The 20,908-nt window shown below is 41.9% G+C and overlaps 1 protein-coding gene across 1 annotated transcript; it reads left to right on the top strand.

Moving 5' to 3' along the window:
• Positions 1-702: 702 nt before the first annotated feature.
• On the top strand, positions 703-20,613 carry LOC131126376 (protein wntless homolog). Its single transcript, XM_058068834.1, has 12 exons — positions 703-943; positions 4,461-4,733; positions 11,157-11,281; positions 11,382-11,543; positions 11,721-11,857; positions 16,735-16,903; positions 16,985-17,082; positions 17,201-17,264; positions 18,110-18,253; positions 18,335-18,418; positions 18,550-18,718; positions 19,728-20,613. The coding sequence occupies exons 1-12, from the start codon at positions 838-840 to the stop codon at positions 19,835-19,837; spliced, it is 1,641 nt and encodes a 546-aa protein (XP_057924817.1). The 5' UTR covers positions 703-837; the 3' UTR covers positions 19,838-20,613.
• Positions 20,614-20,908: the final 295 nt, after the last annotated feature.

Raw genomic sequence — 20,908 nt, 5'->3', positions numbered from 1 at the left:
AACTCAGGGAATAAGTCATTGGACACAAAAGGTCTTATTTTGCACTTTTGATTATATTTTGATTTAAATAATATCTGATAATATCTGATACATTTCAGTAATAGTATTATGTTGGTATGGTTACATCGTCCTGTATTGTTGTGTTTATACCTTGTTAAATTGTAATAATTTTGATAAAAACAAATGGTGAATATTGTTAATTTAACAACAAATAACTTATTAGTTGATTCAACTCTTTTTTGTTACTGAACATAATCATAAAAGCAAAATCACCAAATCATTCAATGAGCTTGGACAATTTCAAGAAAATGTCAGTATAGGTAATATGCTTCCTGTATTGACAGTACTGATCGATACCACAATTTGCAGTATCGCCCACCCTACTCTCACGCTCATTGGTGGGAGTAAATAAATACAACAGCATAAGACAATGTCACAATATTAACATATATTCCAGTGTAATGATATCAATGATGTCACACCATGAGCAACAAAAAACACATATTTGTGAAAAATAAACATGTAGAGTAGATATCCGTGATCCGGACATCACCTTTGGTATCAATACTCTCGACATTTGGATTGAGTCTCCACTCTCTCTCTCTCTCTCTTTCCCTCCCCACGGCTGTGCTTCTTCTTCTGCGGGATAAAGCTGAGCGCTGTTCGGTCATGTGATCCATGGTTTTTTTTTTCCCTCATTGGAAGTTGAAAGGCAGGAGGAGGAGGAGGAGGAGGCGCGATTTCTTCATCCCACACCGTTCTCAGATGAAGCCACTTGGTTTCTTGTGATCCACATTGTGTCCGCGTTCCACTTGGAGCTACTTCCATCACCACACCATGGCGGGGGCTATTATTGAGAACATGAGCACCAAAAAGTTGGTGATCGTGGGAGTGATTCTGCTTTTGTTCCAAGCGTTTGCCTTCATGGTGGGCGGGTTGATTGGTGAGTTTATTCCACGTTTATGTCCGACTTTTCCAACTAGTTTAGCTAGCGTTGCTTACTTTAAGCCGTGTGCCTTCTTGTTTGGAATGTCGAACGCTAACATCTCAAACTTTTCCACTTCCCTACATGCCTCCGCACCTAAGCGCCAAGTCTCGTCCTTTTCGCCAAAGAAGGAAGGCTCTTTCTTCCGACTACATTTTCACATAGCCGAGCTTGACCGGCTTTTCGTTGACTTTGACTGCCCCGATGCACACTTTAGCTCAATCACTGCTTTGTGTCAAGGTGCTTCCGGTCCGACGTCTTCTTCAACTTCAAATATCACCCACTGTGAATGTATGTAACATTGCACCTGGCCTACTTTTCACTTGTTTAATCCAAAATTCAGTCTGTTCTCCTCCCAGCTCCTAATCCTCCTCACCCCTCCTCCCGCATGTAATGTCTGCAGTGTGAGGCCCCAGGCAGCATCTCTACCTTGCCTTCTCTTCCCCTTGTGCGGATCCCACTCTCCCCAAATCCCCCCTGGCCTTGCGGATAGTGCATTTGTGATTCCTCGCCTCCCCTTTTCCCCTTTTACTTTTAGCTGCACTGATACACGGGGACACAGATGTCCATGTTAGGGCCTCTCTTCGGGGCTGTGCTGGATTCACTGTCAAACGTCCTCAAATCCACCCATGCTCATGCATAACACACACATGTGGACGTGTGGACGAGGCTTTTAATCTCAGGTCTCATCTTGGACCTGCTTCCCACCTAAAGCCTGGTACATTTGGCCACTGTGGGTGCTCTGATCCAGGATGAAATTTGGTACACTTCCTCCCTGCTTCAGTAGGACTAGAGCAGGGGTGCTCACACTTTTTCAGCATGCGAGCTACTTTTAAAATGAGCGAGTCAAAATGATCTACCCACTACAAAAATGCAAAACATCTATTTATTTTCAAATGTATTGAGGATTATTTGTACGTACAATGTATGTTGATGTACCTTACATAACCAAATGAGCCAATATTGCAAAACACACATAATTAACTATTAACATTTTTTGTAATTACCTGAGTTGACTTTGATGACTTGCACTGAATTGAACCAGCCAGGGATGCATAGTCCGGACAGTAGCTGCTGATAGCCAGCCTCAAGCACACTTCCAAATGTTTATCAGTCATGGATAATATCCGTATCATAATATCCGTATAATATTCCATATCCGTATGGAAGTGATATGTTTTTTGCCTTTTTACTTGGTCCAGTTTTTGCCTTTTTACTTGGTCCAGCTCCTTCACTCATTTTAGTGACCATAAACTTTAGCGAGGGCTTAAAATCTCGCAATTCGCCGACTAGCTTAGCACTTTGCATCGTTGTTTACGCATGAGCGGTGACCTAAAGGTTAAAATTCAGTTGTCATCTGACTGGTTGTCCTGTATGTCAATCAAGTAACGGGGATGGATGATAGGCTGACATCGTAAGTTCTGCTGCACTTAGAGACGTTGTTTGATTTGATTGGTCGCCCGAAGGGCAACATTCAGTTGTCATCTGAATGGCTGCCCTGTATATCAATCAAGTGACGGCATTGATGCTGGGATGATATTTTTTTAATGTCGTGCCGCGATCGACCAGCGATCGACCAGTACCACCTCCGCGATCGACCGGTAGCTTGCGATCGACTTAATGAGCACCCCTGGACTAGAGTAGGTGGACCATAATGGCATGCATGATCCTGCAAAACATGCAATCACGATTCTCTGGGACAATTTTCACATTTTCAGGGCCATGTGCTTAGGTGTTAAAGACATTACACTGTTTATTATTATTATTATTATTATTGGATGTACGGTCCTGGAGAGAGACTTTAAATAGAAAGTATCCATGGTAGAATCATGTATGTAATAAAAATAAGTCATATAAGTAAAGCGATCACTTCTCCTTAAGGTGATTGATGGCCAGGTCAGTAGATCCAACTCGCCCTGCCCGGTGAGGGTTGCTAGGGGTCAGAAATGAGATGGCATGTTGGTGGGAATTGAGATTGCAACATATCAGAGTCTTCGAATGACTGAAATGCGATGGCTCCACAGAAGTTCTTAATGGTAACCAATATACATACACGCATACATAAAGGCAATAAAATACAAAAACACCAAATAATCCGAGCGTCAAAACCCACTGCATGTTTGTTCACCCATGAGTACATTTGTTCATAAGATGTTTCATTTAATTCATGCGATTGCTCCTCTCCTAATGAATGATATATGCCATCAAAATGACTGGAAATAATCAGGAAATTGTGTAAATCCAGCAGTAGAGAAGTGATGGCACAAGAAAAGCCGTAGCGCTCATGAGCGGTACTCATTGGGGACCAGCGGAATGGTCAGGTGTTCCCCTCGCTGACAAATTAGCCCGTTTGGTTCCTCTCCGGCGGCGGAGGGTGAGCACACCCTAAGATGGTTTTAATGAAGCCAAATTCCTTTGTGTTTGCCTGGTGGCCCAGGGGTAGTGGGGCCAATTGAGTAGAAAGCGTCCCCCCTACTCTTGTTTCCCAACAAACCCGGGAGCATAGCATGGGGTCGGCTGGCTGCAGCGACGGCCATTATTCTGGACACACTGTGGTGGACACTGAAGCAGCCGCTGGGCTCAGGGTCACTCGCTAATTGAATGCAGGGAGGATTCAGATAAATGGATTGGATGCACTTTGGTGTCATCGTGTGGTTGCAGTGTTTGGTGAAACAACCTGTATGCATACTACTGTAGAAACCTGCTAAAGGTACATGTTTACATAACGTAGTTGTTGTGTATTATTCCTTGTGGTAGTTACTGTGTTTACTTTCTTATTACATGTTGTGCTGTCCTCCTGAATCTGTTATTTGCTCTGTGATTGGCTGGTGACCAGTCCAAGGTGTACCCTGCCTCTCATCCAAAGACTGCTGGGATAGGCTCCAGCATCCCTTGTGAGCGGTACAGAAAATGAATGAATGGATGATGAAGCGATGCAATGCAGTTTGTTTGTAGCTTTTTCCCACTGTTTACACACTGCAGAGATAGGAACAAACACAATGTTTTTTCCGCCTTATTGTGGAATGTTTGCATGTTAACATCTGGCAAAATGTCCCAAAAGTCCCCCATGATTGACAGCATGTTTGTGTACAAGTCATCTTAGAGGAAGTGATGCAATGTACAGCTTTTTGCGAGGCTCTGCCACTCTCATCATTTCATTCTTCTGCATCCTTATTGTGTTGTCATGATAACAAACCAGCTTTTCTGTGGTGAGGTTCGACGACGCCACCCTCAAGCTCATGAATCTCAAAGCCCAAGTAGAGTAATTGGTGTAATCAGGAAGGTTTCCCATACCATCCCTCCAGGAAGTGAGAGAGAGGGCAGTGTGAAGGGGAAATGAAGTGTTTGGACTGCAGTAAAACTTGTTGACTGCTCCTAATGGTTGCTATGACTATCAGCAGTCCAAAGTATTTTTCCTTTCAGTTTGATATGAAAACAACCCATCTCACACTCTCCTCATTTTTTGTCTCACCAGCTCCCAGTCCCACCACAGCAGTCCACTACCTGGCCACCAAATGCGTGGACACAGTCAAGCACCGCCAGGGAACAAAGTGGTTCATGCCATGGGGTCCCAACCAGTGTGACAAGATTCGAACCTTCGATGAAGCCATGGCCAAAGGGATCGAGGCCAACAACATTGTGTTCGCGGTCCACATTCCTCTGCCTAACAAGGAGATGAGCCCCTGGTTTCAGTTCATGCTGGTCATCCTGCAGTTTGACATCGCATTCAAGATGTACAACCAGATAGGTAAGAGGGATGTACTGTAAGGATTTCATCATCCGTTCATTTTCTTCTGGAGTGTCAGTGTTGGCCTCCATCCTCTTTTCTTGGCATCACCATCTCTCTGCGACTGAGCTGGCCCCTGAAAAATTCACATCCTTTGTCACTTCTAATCCTTCACATTATACGTTGAAGAGCAAAGCCGTACAACTGCTAGAATTAACCAAATGTCATATACAGGCTCAGGCAAAATGATCGGACTCATTTGGAGTTAAAAAGTAAGATGAATGAATGCACGTATACAATGATGCCATTCTTTTTCATTATGTTTAAAAAATGAAATCAGTTCTGGCGGTTGCGAGGTCGGCCGATTGATTTTGGTTTCAATGCAGATCCAGTAGATCTGAAGTTGGTAACCCATAACAAGATGGTGTTTGGAGCTGCTACGGGATCTTGTCTACCAAGATTGAAGTGCAAACGTAACACTCGTTGTGTTGCAGTTAGATTCGTTTGTTTTGATAAACATTTCCACAATAAAAGCGCGATGCTCACTAGTCCAATTCATGGCAGCAACTGAAAACGATGGCATTATAAAGAAACAAAGCAAAATGGCAACACTTTTTTTGTTTCTTGACTTTATTTGCCTTTTATTGAACCTAGAAATGTGTCAGATCATTTTGCCTCACCCTGTATAATCTCACTTCAGTCCCTCATAGTGAGTGCTGGAGGAACCCTGATGAATGTGTTTTCAGGAGTTTGTATACCTCTTACTCTGAAAGGGAGCAAACAGTAATGGATGTGCTGTGGTTTGTTATCTCTAGTGCCGTAGACCCTTTGGGCAGGGGAGGTGTGGTTTGTAGATGGGCTTGAGAGGCAGGTATAAAGATGGTAAACAGGTAGGGTAATGTGGACCTGTTTTATGGCCTTTAACCTCCTAGCAGTGAAATTCCTCTGAGCTATCAATTGCCAACACAGATCTGGCAGATGTGTTTATTCAGAGTTCCTTTCTCTGGAACTAAGGGGCAAATTCCAGCTCCTGAAAATAAAACCCCACACCATAATCCCCCCTCCACCAAACTTTACACTTGGCACAATGCAGTCCGACAAGTATCGTTTTCCCCGGCAACCGCCAAACGCCGACTCGTCCATCAGATTGCCAGATAGAGAAACGTGATTCATCACTCCAGAGAACACGTCACCACTGCTCTGGGGTCCAGTGGCGGCGTGCTTTACACCACTGCATCTGCCATTTTGCATTGCACTTGGTGATGGAACTGCTTAGAGCAGGGGTGCTCACACTTTTTCAGCATGCGAGCTACTTTTAAAATGACCGAGTCAAAATGATCTACCCACTACAAAAATGCAAAACATCTATTTATTTTCAAATGTATTGAGGATTATTTGTATGTACAATGTATGTTGATGTACCTTACATAACCAAATGAGCCAATATTGCAAAACACACATAATTAACTATTAACATTTTTTGTAATTACCTGAGTTTACTTTGATGACTTGCACTGAATTGAACCAGCCAGGGATGCATAGTCCGGACAGTAGCTGCTGATAGCCAGCCTCAAGCACACTTCCAAATGTTTATCAGTCATGGATAATATCCGTATCATAATATCCGTATAATATTCCATATCCGCATGGAAGTGATATGTTTTTTGCCTTTTTACTTGGTCCAGTTTTTGCCTTTTTACTTGGTCCAGCTCCTTCACTCATTTTAGTGACCATAAACTTTAGCGAGGGCTTAAAATCTCGCAATTCGCCGACTAGCTTAGCACTTTGCATCGTTGTTTACGCATGAGCGGTGACCTAAAGGTCAAAATTCAGTTGTCATCTGATTGGTTGTCCTGTATGTCAATCAAGTAACGGGGATGGATGATAGGCTGACATCGTAAGTTCTGCTGCACTTAGAGACGTTGTTTGATTTGATTGGTCGCCCGAAGGGCAACATTCAGTTGTCATCTGAATGGCTGCCCTGTATATCAATCAAGTGACGGCATTGATGCTAGGATGATATTTTTTTAATGTCACGCCGCGATCGACCAGCGATCGACCAGTACCACCTCCGCGATCGACCGGTAGCTCGCGATCGACTTAATGAGCACCCCTGGCTTAGAGGCTTTACAAATCACATATATTAACACACACCCTCTCGTGACCATAAAACTTCATTGGTGTTGTGGAAGAGAGCCGAACCAAGGCATGGCTTTATTCCTGAATAATAAAGCCAGGTTACTTCCTGCTTTATGGAGGACTGCCATTATTATTCTGGATATGGACGTTTCCATTGATTCCTTTTTACTCAGAATCTCGCCCATCCATTCAAGACAACAAGTGCATCATAAATGGGAATAGTTATGTAGCCAAGTAGAAATAGGTAACATTTTGGAGAACATAAGGTTTAGAAAAGAAACGCTCATGACATCATTATTTAAGAGCTAGGCTCTGTGGCCTTTCTTGTCTAAATAGTGACGTCACAGTAATGGGCAGCTGTTCAGCATAATTGATGTGCTGACACTCTTGGTCTCAGTGGAAGTGTGGAAGCGAACTGTGGCTTGTTTACTGCATGGTTGCCAGATGGATGAGTCTGCGATTCTGCTGGACCATAGACAGATATTTGTGTAATGCACTGAAGACTCCCTTTTGATGAAGCTGAGGCACAGGAAGTGCCACAATAACCCAAGTTTATGAAGCAGGGTCGGCTTGTCAAGAGATGGCACCATTCCAGGTGAAGATTCAGAATTTCGTGTAACCCCTACTCGCTAAATATTGTCAACGTGGATCTCTTCTAAATATGAGGTGTCATTGTTAATGTTGATGGTGGTTAATGGTAACGTCAATCAGGGGTGCAGACAAGCCCGAACATCTCTATTTTGATCTGACAAATCTTAAGTAACTTTGATCAAACGTAGAATTACTACAGCTTCTGCTTGGACATTAACACGTAACTGCAGTTGTTCAACACTGATGGGGGGGGGGGGGGTTCAGCCACACATCACTTGCTGGTGCTGACAACACCAGATTGCAAGGTTTAACACACTTAAGGTGCAGTTCCAATCCTGCCTCGCACACTGGCACATTCATATCATTCTGTATTATTATTCATAGTAGCATTGTGATAATTCAGTCTGCTTTGCTTCTGGCTTTTAATAATAATAATAATAATAATAATACTGTTAAATTAGATGTGACTTTCTAAAAACCCAAGGACACTGCCAAGAAATTTAATGTTTTAATCTTGCAATATCACAAACACTTGTGACACACCTATTATTATATAATGCACATCTGTATTGAATGCCATGAAAACATCAACATAAAGTTTATTGGCTCCCCACAAAGAGCTATTAAGACAAAGATGAAATGATTTTGTGAGAATTGAGCAAATGTTGGTAATAATCCTAAACCATGAACGCAAGTTTTGGATTGTGGATTTTGGTCAGCGGCCCCACCCCCTTGTACCAACCTTATGTGGATCACAGTATTTGTAGTACTCCACAGTACTCCACCCAACCGAGCACAGAAGTGCCGCTTGGCTAGGCTCCAGCAATAACACAGCTGTTGAGGAGGTTTAGTTCCCGTGGCGATGGCCTCTGGATTAGACTGGAATGTTGCATGAAGTGAGCTCACATTTGAAGCCGCCTGACAGACTAATGGCAGAGTGAAGGGCATTCCACTTCTCATCTGACTCCCTCTCCCCTTGCTCTATGGTTATCCCCCTTTCTCATAGCGCCGGTTACTGTGTTGCTCTGTCTTTATTCCAGCTTGTTTCATAACCGCACAAGTAGGGCCCTATAAATTCCCTTTTATTTTTTCCCAAATTCCGTTTTTTCCGTTTTTTAATTTTTTGGAATTCCATTTTTGTTTTACCTTTTACTCATTTTTTACTCACAAAAGAGTGCGTTTTAATAATGTTTATGAATAAAATGCACACTAATTAATTAAAAATGAACTTGCATTCATTGAGGCGACACAATATTGCACTTTTCCTCAATACTTTACTACTGCATCATGTAACACAATATTGCACTTTTCCTCAATACTTTACTACTGCATCATGTAACACAATATTGCACTTTTCCTCAATACTTTACTACTGCATCATGTAACACAATATTGCACTTTTCCTCAATACTTTACTACTGCATCATGTAACACAATATTGCACTTTTCCTCAATACTTTACTACTGCATCATGTAACACAATATTGCACTTTTCCTCAATACTTTACTACTGCATCATGTAACACAACATTGCACTTTTCCTCAATACTTTACTACTGCATCATGTAACACAATATTGCACTTTTCCTCAATACTTTACTACTGCATCATGTAACACAATATTGCACTTTTCCTCAATACTTTACTACTGCATCATGTAACACAATATTGCACTTTCCCTCAATACTTTACTACTGCATCATGTAACACAACATTGCACTTTTCCTCAATACTTTACTACTGCATCATGTAACACAGGGGTGGGCAAACTTTTTGACTCGCGGGCCGCATTGATACGACAAAATTTACGTGGGGGGCAGACTATATATTTTACACGTAACAGTCCACCTGGTATTATTGTATCTGTAAAATTGTCATGCAATCTGCTATTATTATTTATTATTTTATATTTATATTTAAATATTTTAAAAATAATAAAATATTCTAATAATTACAATAAAATTAAAATAATAATTATTATATTATTATTATCTAAAATATGCAAATATAACAATAATATTATATATAATTAATATAATAATTAGCATTAATATAATAATTATAATAATCATAATAGTTCTAATAATAATTATAATAATCTAATAATAATAATAATAATTATTATTATGTGCTTGTGTCCCTTTTTTCAGGAGCACTTTGTAAACAACAGACCATGTCAAAAAACGAAATTGATAAAACCATCAAAGGTTGGCTCCGGCCATGATGCCAAGTTGTATGTTGAGTTTAAATGAAATACTTTGGAAAGATTGGGCGGGCCGTATTCAAACACTTGGCGGGCCGGATGTGGCCCCCGGGCCGTAGTTTGCCCACCCCTGATGTAACACAATATTGCACTTTTCCTCAATACTTTACTACTGCATCATGTAACACAATATTGCACTTTTCCTCAATACTTTACTACTGCATCATGTAACACAATATTGCACTTTTCCTCAATACTTTACTACTGCATCATGTAACACAACATTGCACTTTTCCTCAATACTTTACTACTGCATCATGTAACACAATATTGCACTTTTCCTCAATACTTTACTACTGCATCATGTAACACAATATTGCACTTTTCCTCAATACTTTACTACTGCATCATGTAACACAACATTGCACTTTTCCTCAATACTTTACTACTGCATCATGTAACACAACATTGCACTAGGTAGTATATATCTATCTAGCTACGTACATGCACGCACGTGCGCGCGCACACGCACACACAGATGGTGACTACCACTACGTTGTATATTAGGCTGATAAATTAACATGAACTTACCAATAACGATGTTTAGCACACTGCAATCCCTAGCATCAGTGGTCTCATCCACAACAACGGAGAATTTTTTCCCCCGGATCTTCTGGAGCACAGAGGAGATGTGATTCGGGGCTGCCTGCTAGCGTTAGCGCTATGCGTTTCTTTTTTTTTTTTTTAGATGACTTTTGGATAACAAGTGGTCATCACATGTGTTTTTGACAGAAAGTACAAAATAACATGTCACCAGATACATAGAAGTCACCTGGGTACTGCTCGGCTCTGTATTTCGGCGTTAGCGTGGTATTGCGCAACTTCTTCGCAGACGGGGGGAGTGCCATGTTTGAAAAAGGGCGGTAGGCAGGTATTGTGTCACATTGATTACCGACCTCCGGGAACGATTCCCCAGGTTTATGTTCCTCTTTCTCATGAAAACAGCATTTCCGCGATATTCCGCATTCAAGATAATTTCCGTTTTTATTGTCCAATTCCGCGATTCCGTCCGCGAACGCGGAAATTATAGGGCCCTACACAAAAGGCTCTCCTACAGTATGGAATGGAGGAGAGACACTTGGCTTGGTAATATGATCTACAGATGCTGGTGCAGTAGGAATTGTGTTGTGGTTCTAAGAAGCTTTCACGATACCTTGAGAAGGCTTAGGAAAATCCAAGATGGTATCATGTACAGATGCACAGCTTGCTAATAATTTCAAGTGAAATACGCACCGTCATCATTCTCACTACTTGCACCACTCTGAATGCATTAGCGTTGCATTCTATGTCAGCTGAACAGGAACATTATGTTTTCAGTCTGGTGGGGACGTTAAATGGCCACGGTCGTCTGACCGTGATCCTCACCTCATCGCTCTCATAGTAGCACGTTCTGTCGACAAGTTAGCTAAGGAACTTGAACTATATACACATTTTTTTTCTCTTTTGTCCAGAGGATGGAGCGATGGTCACTGTGGACGTGGGCCTGGCCTACAGGGACGATACGGTCAGCGAGTGGACGGAGATGGCTCACTCTTTTGAACAGCGGAAGCTCAGCTGCAATTTCACCACTGCCAAGGTGGGTGGGCAGCACATTGTCACATTTCAGGGCGATATAAATGCTTGCAGACTGCCATCCTGGCTGAAGCCATTCTTCTACTGTTGTTTGTGCTCCCCAGACTCTTGAAAACGAGGGCCGCTACTACGAGTGTGACCTGCTGCCCTTCATGGAGGTTGGCAGCGTGGCCCACAAGTACTATCTACTCAACATCCGTCTGCCCGTCAATGAGCGCAAGAAGGTCAATGTGGGCATCGGAGAAATAAAGGACATTCGTCTGGTTGTAAGTTGACTTCTCATTGCACACCGCGACCTAAACAGAGACGTTATCGTGGCCGATATGCAATTTGAATCCTACAAAACACGAGAGAGGGACTGTATTGCTCTAGCAACACCTTCCAGTATCTGTCACTTTTACTTCATTTTAGTTTTTTGTAAAAAAAGTTTCTTCCTCTTCAAGGGAATCCACCAAAATGGGGGTTTCACTAGGGTGTGGTTTGCCATGAAGACCTTCCTCACCCCAAGCATCCTCATCATCATGATCTGGTACTGGAGGCGCATCACGCTCATGAGTAGACCTCCGGTGCTGCTGGAGAAGTAAGGTCACACCTTCATCACTTGGACACTTTTTGTGCTGTGATTGTGATTGCATCTTGAATAGGGTTGGCCGTCGTTTGAATTTGAACGATTCCGGCTCACATATATACAGGTATATATATCTTGTTTCCATTTCGGTTCCCAAGGATTCTCAATTCCGTTACTTTTAAGAGGTACAAAGGTTTTGAATGCATTTTGCATCCATTTATTTTTTTCAATGAATTTCTTACAGGGCTGCTTTCAGCCAGTTTATACTGTAAATATCTAACCATTCAAAGTTATGAAGTTTCTTTTAACAGGAGTAGACTTTGTGTGAGTGGTTGTCGTGAAGGCCATACCGCTAGGAGACCCGGGTTCGATTCCCGTTTCGGGCATCTCTGTGTGGAGTTTACATGTTGTCCTCGTGTTTCCAGGGGGACTCCGGTTTCCTCGCACATTCCAAAAACATGTTAATTGGTGACTCCAAATTATCATGATGAAATGTAGTCTGGGTTCGATTCCCTGCTCGGGCGTCTCTGTGTGGAGCATGTTCTCCTTGTGCCTGCTCCAGGTAGTCCGACTCCAAATTGTCCATATAGGTATGAATGTGAGTGTGAATGGTTGTTTGTCTATATGTGCCCTGTGATTGGCTGGCCACCAGTCCAGGGTGTGCCCCGCCTCTTGCCCGAAGACAGCTGGGATGGGCTCCAGCACCCACGCGACCCTCGTGAGGATAAGTGGTACAGAAAATGGATGGATGGACTTTTTAAAGTAGTGTACTTTGTTTGCTGCCTCAATGTTGGTGTAAGCTATTTTTATGACACCCTTATTTTGTTAACACAAACACTCTTATTTTGAAGGTTGGAAGTGTGTTGTGGGTTGAGAAGGTCCCTTGACTGATGCTAATGGACTGTGCAAATGATTAACTTGCCTAACCGAGCTCCCGTTCTTTTATTGGTACCAAACTTTCACATGAGTTGGCATCAACAGACGTCGTTTATTGTTTGACTTCCTGATCCCGATATCTGATATGTATCGGGGGCAGTAGCTCAGTAGCTCAGGAGGTGTAGAGTAGGTCGTCCAAAAACCAGGAGGTTGTCTGTTTCGATTGTCCACTCAAAACTCTGAATCGCAATACCGTAAAAACAATCCAATTAGAATGTCTGTCCTGATCACCATCAATACTTTAGACTCGATGCCCAACCTCATCTTAAATAATTCCACCACAAAACCCAGCTGTGCTGTGTGTGTGGTACAGAACTGCAGCCAGAACCTCCATGAATACTTTCATCACAAGCCACTGAAGCACCGCGTCTACTTGAAGGTGCATATTAACAATGGATGGAATGTGGAATTGGGTCACGCAAACTATGTGCACTCCAGGTCAGTGAGATAAGACGTCTGACGTCTTCACACAGTGTTGCTTAACTCCGTCACCAAGGTGTTATGCAAACAACTATCGTCTCCAGCATACAACACGAGGCTCCACTTAATTATAGAAAGACACGGCTTTCAACATCATCTTTCCCCATTGCACCATTTTATCCTGGATCCCAAAATACGGTACACTTATTTGAGTTTCCTGTCCGTCCCTGTGGTGCTGGGAAGACATCAGCAAGAGTCACAGGAAGTGCCGCCTGGCGAAGCGTGAAACACGTAAGAAAATCTGCAAGCTCGCACTTAACTGACAAATACGACAGTGCTCTTAGAAAGTACCAGTACATCAACCTCATATTTCTCCTAGTATTATATGTACATATTTATGTAGGGAAATGCAAAAGTCTTCAAATTTTTTGTGCTAATATGTACCAAAATGCATCTCTCGCTAATTAGTGCCGCTAACTACACCTTATTACCCTACACTATGATGGCATGAGGATTTCACCCTCACTTGTAACTACTTCATGTGCCCCAGCACTGTTTTTACACCATCATGGTCGTATATATATATACACACACACTGTGTACTATGATGTACTATGATGACATGAGGATTTCACCCTCACTTGTAACTACTTCATGTGCCCCGGCGCTGTTTTTACACCATCATGGTCGTATATATACACATACTGTGTACTATGATGTACTACGATGGCATGAGGATTTCACCCTCACTTGTAACTACTTCATGTGCCCCAGCACTGTTTTTACACCATCATGGTCGTATATATACACATACTGTGTACTATGATGTACTACGATGGCATGAGGATTTCACCCTCACTTGTAACTACTTCATGTGCCCCAGCACTGTTTTTACACCATCATGGTCGTATATATATATATATATATACACACACTGTGTACTATGATGTACTATGATGGCATGAGGATTTCAACCTCACTTGTAACTACTTCATGTGCCCCAGCACTGTTTTTACACCATCATGGTCGTATATACACATACTGTGTACTATGATGTACTACGATGGCATGAGGATTTCACCCTCACTTGTAACTACTTCATGTGCCCCAGCGCTGTTTTTACACCATCATGGTCGTATATATATATACACATACTGTGTACTATGATGTACTATGATGGCATGAGGATTTCACCCTCACTTGTAACTACTTCATGTGCCCCAGCGCTGTTTTTACACCATCATGGTCGTATATACACATACTGTGTACTATGATGTACTATGATGGCATGAGGATTTCACCCTCACTTGTAACTACTTCATGTGCCCCAGCACTGTTTTTACACCATCATGGTCGTATATATATACACACACACACACACACACTGTGTTGATTTTGCACAGGGCACATTCCTCACATACCACCCAAGTGAGGTTTCACTTTGTTCACTCCATAAAGCATTGTGGAAGAGCCAAGTCTGGAGCAGAATGATTTACACCCAGGATTTGCATGACTTCTATTCATGTTTCTATCATCATATATCAACTCACTTTTTTTCCATTGGCTTTTTTTTTGGGCCCAAACCTCTGAATGTCCTGGTGGTAGTGTTGCAGTATTTACTTGACCAGGCAAGTTAGAAACCGTTTGGAGGTTTTTTATCTGCAACGATTACTGTAACTGCAGTCATAACTGTAACTGTTTTGCCCGCTTCTCTTGACTATTTATGGCCTTCTTTTCATCTGCTGGTGGCATGCATAAACCTGCTGCAGGCACAAGAAAGATCCAGTCTGCCTCGAGGAAGCCTTAAATTGTCTAACTTTTAAAAGTATGTGGATTTTAGGATGGGGAGGTGTAATGTGTTGAAGCGCCTGCATTGTTTGTGCTGGCCTCCAGGATGTGATACACCAGGGGTGCTCACACTTTTTCAGCATGCGAGCTACTTTTAAAATGGCCGAGTCAAAATGATCTACCCACTACAAAAATGCAAAACATCTATTTATTTTCAAATGTATTGAGGATTATTTGTACGTACAATGTATGTTGATGTACCTTACATAACCAAATGAGCCAATATTGCAAAACACACATAATTAACTATTAACATTTTTTGTAATTACCTGAGTTTACTTTGATGACTTGCACTGAATTGAACCAGCCAGGGATGCATAGTCCGGACAGTAGCTGCTGATAGCCAGCCTCAAGCACACTTCCAAATGTTTATCAGTCATGGATAATATCCGTATCACAATATCCGTATAATATTCCATATCCGTATGGAAGTGATATGTTTTTTGCCTTTTTACTTGGTCCAGTTTTTGCCTTTTTACTTGGTCCAGCTCCTTCACTCATTTTAGTGACCATAAACTTTAGCGAGGGCTTTAAAATCTCGCAATTCGCCGACTAGCTTAGCACTTTGCATCGCTGTTTACGCATGAGCGGTGACCTAAAGGTCAAAATTCAGTTGTCATCTGATTGGTTGTCCTGTATGTCAATCAAGTAACGGGGATGGATGATAGGCTGACATCGTAAGTTCTGCTGCACTTAGAGACGTTGTTTGATTTGATTGGTCGCCCGAAGGGCAACATTCAGTTGTCATCTGAATGGCTGCCCTGTATATCAATCAAGTGACGGCATTGATGCTGGGATGATATTTTTTTAATGTCACGCCGCGATCGACCAGCGATCGACCAGTACCACCTCCGCGATCGACCGGTAGCTCGCGATTGACTTAATGAGCACCCCTGTGATACACTATTACTTAAGAGCCCTACACAATGATGTATTTGCAGTACTGAGGCTTTTGCTGAGGTACTGAGGTATTTCTAGTATACTGACAGTTCTTTGCTTGTATCCCAGCTGTCTTCGGCATACATTTAAATTTACATTTTAAAAGGTTTTGCAATTAAATTTGTGCCATTTTTTTGTATCTGCTGGCAGATTTCTTGATTTTGTCCCAAAAATATTTTTTGAAAAACTAGTCTTATGTTCAAGGTGGTCTTATGCAGTAGATCTCCACTTTTAAGTCCAACACGGTACATTCTGTTTGACTTCTACACATACGGTGAGGGAAAAAAAATCCAAACCTACATGGCTCTGTGTGAAAAAGGCATTGTCCCGCCTCTGTTAAAAGACAACTGACATTTATTGTCAGTCTGGAAAAAGTTTTATAAAGCCATTTCTTAAGCTTTAAGACTCTAGCAAACCACACATGGGACAGTGGTGAAACGTCCCAGGAGTGGCCAGCCAACCAAAATGACCCCAGGAGCGCAGCAGCGACTCATCCAAGAGGTCACAAAAGACCCCACAACAACATCCAAAGAACTGCAGGCCTCACTTGCCTCAGTTAAGTGGTGATGACTCCATCGTAAGACAGAATCTGGGCAAAAACGGCTGTGTTTGATAAAAATATCCTGTAACAACAATAAAATATGGTGGTGGTAGTGTGTTGTTCTGGGGCTGTTTTGCTGCTTTAGGACCTGGAAGACTTGCTGTGATTAATTGTGCCGATGCTGATGTACGTTTTACTGTTGCAGAGTGATCTTTGCTTTGGGCATCTCCATGACGTTCATTAACATCCCAGTGGAGTGGTTCTCTATTGGCTTCAACTGGACCTGGATGTTGCTCTTTGGAGATATCCGACAAGGCATTTTCTATTCCATGTTGCTTTCCTTCTGGATCATCTTCTGTGGCGAGCACCTGATGGTAATTTGCCTCGCTTGCCTCTTGTTTTCCCTGACTTGCGGCGTGTCATCTTGACGACTATTATCTATTCTCTTCTTTCAGGACCAGACGGAGAGGAATCGTTTTTCGGTGTACTGGAAGCAGGTCGGGCCCATTGTGTTTGGGTCTTTCTGTCTTTTTATCTTTGACATGTGCGAGAGGTGAGACCAAGTGTTTATGACGGTGTTAAAATGAAAAAAGGCAAAGAATAGTGTATGTATAATAGTCCTGTATGTTATATACATACTCTAAGTGCTGTGTATTGCTTTATGTCACTAGAGGTGTTCAGCTGACAAACCCCTTCTATAGCATCTGGGCGTCTGATGTGGGGACTGAGCTGGCTGTATCCTTTTCATCCTCAATTTGTGGACAAAAACACACACTATGTACTTTAACACTCAAAAAAATGCGTATACTAAAATTGGTATGTGAAGATATGCATACGGTAAAAGAGGCACTTCATTTTTTATGGTTTCTTGTTATTCTCACAGATTGGTTCCCTTGATTAATAAGAAGAGGAATAATTCAGTAATGGCATATGTTGCCTCTGGCCTGGTGTGGATGTGTTTTTACTTCTCCGCTTTGTTCCTCAGCCAGCCAGTATGAGAAATCAGTTTTAAAAACTACAGTATTTTCCCGACTATAAGCCACACTTTTTTTCATAGGTTGGCTGTTCCTGCGACTTGTACTCCAGAGCGACTTATACATGAAAAAACTGTTTCTGTTCCATAAACACTGGACGCCTTTTCTGTTTGTTTATTTTTTGTGTAGCTGAATAAGCATTGTGTTAGCATATCTTACACCTATTCAGCCTGTTCTCTATTCTTTTATTGTTATTGTTATTGCCTTCCAAGAGGATGTAATGTCTGTTTTGGTCAAATAGTTTGGAAAATAAGTTACCCGCAAAAAATGCGACTTATACTCCTTATGTATGTTTTTTCTACCCAATTATGCATTTTTGGTCTTGTGCAACTTATACTCTGGAGCGACTTATAGTCCAGAAAATATGGTAATATATACCGTATAAGACCATACTTGCAGTTTAATATTACATTTGGTGTCTTTAGTGCTTTGTTTGCAATGTTACTAATGCTCTCCTCTCCAGTGCACCGCTTTCTCGAGGATGTTATTTCAGAATGGTCTACTGAACGAGGGAGGTCTTAACTTCCTTGACTGTTGTTCACTCAGATGGCTTTCATAATAGTGGCAGGAATCTGTGCTTGTCTCTACTTTCTCTTCCTCTGCTTCATGGTTTTCCAAGTATTCCGCAACATCAGCGGTAAGAGGACTTCGCTGCCCGCCATGTCCAAGGCCAGACGCCTGCACTACGAGGTGTGTACTACTGCCATGTTGTGTATTTCACTGTAACTATGCACTTAACCCTATTTGGAACACCCCTTCTTCTCTTTTAAGGGTTTAATTTTTAGGTTTAAATTTCTCATGCTGGTCACTCTGGCTTGTGCTGCCATGACTGTCATCTTCTTCATCATCAGCCAGGTGAGTTTTGTAATGACTCATATGAAATTCACCAATTAACCATGATAAACAAGGGATTACTGTTTATTACTGAGCTGTTGGACAACAAGTACAAGTACAAGTACAAGTTGTATTGCCCTGTCTTTGTCCAGGTGAATGAGGGTCACTGGCACTGGGGGGATTACACAGTGCAGGTGAACAGTGCTTTTTTCACTGGCATCTACGGAATGTGGAACCTGTACGTCTTCGCCATCATGTTCCTGTACGCCCCATCTCACAAGCGATACGGCGATGACCAGTCAAGCGCTCAATGCATCACTGGTAACTATGACAGTTGTTTCTACAAAAATCTGATGTGGAAAATACTTTTCTCCAAATGGAAATCTATCTTATGTTGCCCACTCGACTTGGCAATACGTGCTGTTGGAGCTTCTTCCATTGGCAAACGCAGGTACAACAAGATGCTAGTACTCAGGGACATTCCAAGAAATTATTTTGAACTTTAGCTCACAGTCTGTATACAAACATGTACTAATACGAATTTAAAATGGAAACCCCCAACGTTTTTAAATTGTTCAATAAACACATTTCGTCTCAGCAAAGATTTAATTGGAGGACAATGCTGCCACTCTCCACCAGAGCGAGCCAGAAGGAGTCCAGAGGCGGTCATTGCATCATCCCAATGAATGCTTTTGTCAGACCTCCTGTGATTTCCAGTGGGTTGACAAGCTTGTAGTGAGTGCAGTAATGGCTCAGGATTGGCTCCTGCCAAAGAAAGAGCTACCGTTTCCTCAGTGACTTGCAAGCGGCACAGCATTTAAACAATTAGCAGTAGTTCTGCAGTAAAGGAGATGCACAAAATTAGAATGTAGCTATAAATTAGCCACACCACTGTATTATCTGCAGGGTTCAATGTTGATGAAAAAAGTAGTCGGGCCACTCAGCCACCAGGTTTCGGCATTAGAAACCCAACCAAGTACAGTTATTTGGTGGGTGAATTCCCAGTCTTTTTGGGGGCCTGAGAAGGGACTTTGAATAGTTTCTTAGCCTCTCTCCCGGCTCAAAGCAAAGCAACAGTGAAAACAAGGGCATAGGAGGTCATGAAAAGCATCCATCTCTTGAGTTAGTTGTGAAAAAGAATTTTTGGAGGCTTTCCCAAAAGTACATCAACCAGACTGATGAGACGTGGCTTTCAACCACTGTTGATTTACTTCATCTCCCGCTTCATTTCTGTCGAGTCACTGGAATTTTATACGGGAAACACAATCCTAAAGCGTAACATACAGCACATACCCTCAAATGTAGTCATCTTCTGCATCCGTTTGTGCAGGTGATGCCGGGGCATCCAGTGGCGAGGACATCCAGTTGACCACGACCATCACTCATGTTGATGGCCCCACTGAGATCTACAAGATGACTGGCAAAGAGGCCCAAGAATAGATCTCGCATTGTTGTTGACACCTGTTATTACCTACTGTTCCAATACCGCCCTTTTCCCACTGACGTCCTGTTACAAGCTTTTCTCCTTATACCTCCACCCACTGTTGCAGCAGCCATCTTTCAATCGTCAACTAAGACTTCTCCCATGCCACCTGGTCCCCCGACATCCCTGTTTTACCTGAAGTCCTTTTCATTTCACAGTAGGCAGCCCCCCCCCCTCTCCATTTCATAATTGTATGTACGCTATTTGTTTGTAAATGTTGCACAACACTTATGACACCATGTCAGATACTTGAAAGCTTCTTTGTGGGCAAGAGGGTCAAGCAAATTATTGGTGGAAAAAGTTGCATTAAGCAGCAGTTTGCACTGAAGTTTAACTATTTGCTAAACCCTGAGCTTTTGATGGGAATGAACAGTGTGATTTTTTTTTTCTGGATGCAGTACTGCCCCTTTGTCAATTTATGTCCTGTTATATTCATAGTGAATGTGATTGAACGGTAATACATACTTTTTTCCCCCTCTACAAAATAGGTAATGTGATATATATTATTAGTCAAGTGGTGGAAGTTTTTTATATTACTGGGGAAAATGTACAGACTACATAGCCCATTTGGGAAATTCGTATTATTTGTTGTCTATTTTTATAGTGTTTTGTTTCAACTTCAGAACCATGTATCCAGCTCTATAAGAGATTAGAAGTTGCCAGTAGTTATTAAATTCCATATTATTGTTTTTTTTTTGCTTTTTTTAAATTAAATAAAAGTACTTTTACTTAACTTTTTGTGCAGACTTGTTATTTACTGAACAAGCTAATTTTTTTTAGCTAATCGAGGGGTGGACGTTCGGGACTTAGCAGGTAAACAGCGCCCTCGTCAGGCTAATAGCAGAGCTGCTTTTCATTATCTCGCGTCTGCCTGGGTAGCCTGCATAACCGGAAGTTATGCCTCACACAATGAAGGTCGATTTAGAGCAAAATGTTATTGACCCTTAATAGGAATAAGTATTCAATAGAGGGGCTGTATTATTTAATGAGACAGAATGCTGATGTAAAATTTGACGCTAAATCTAATG

This window comes from Doryrhamphus excisus, chromosome 3 (genome assembly GCF_030265055.1).
Source record: "Doryrhamphus excisus isolate RoL2022-K1 chromosome 3, RoL_Dexc_1.0, whole genome shotgun sequence".
NCBI lineage: Eukaryota > Metazoa > Chordata > Actinopteri > Syngnathiformes > Syngnathidae > Doryrhamphus > Doryrhamphus excisus.
The sequence above is the reverse complement of the archived record's forward strand: the minus strand, read 5'-3'. Positions and strand labels throughout refer to the sequence as shown.

Bases quoted from the DNA above. Each gene is read 5' to 3' on its own strand.
- LOC131126376 (XM_058068834.1), top strand. From the start codon at position 838: ATGGCGGGGGCTATTATTGAGAACATGAGCACCAAAAAGTTGGTGATC. The intron at 944-4,460 runs GTGAGTTTATTC...TTGTCTCACCAG, and splicing joins CATGGTGGGCGGGTTGATTG to CTCCCAGTCCCACCACAGCA. The intron at 18,419-18,549 runs GTGAGTTTTGTA...GTCTTTGTCCAG, and splicing joins TCTTCTTCATCATCAGCCAG to GTGAATGAGGGTCACTGGCA.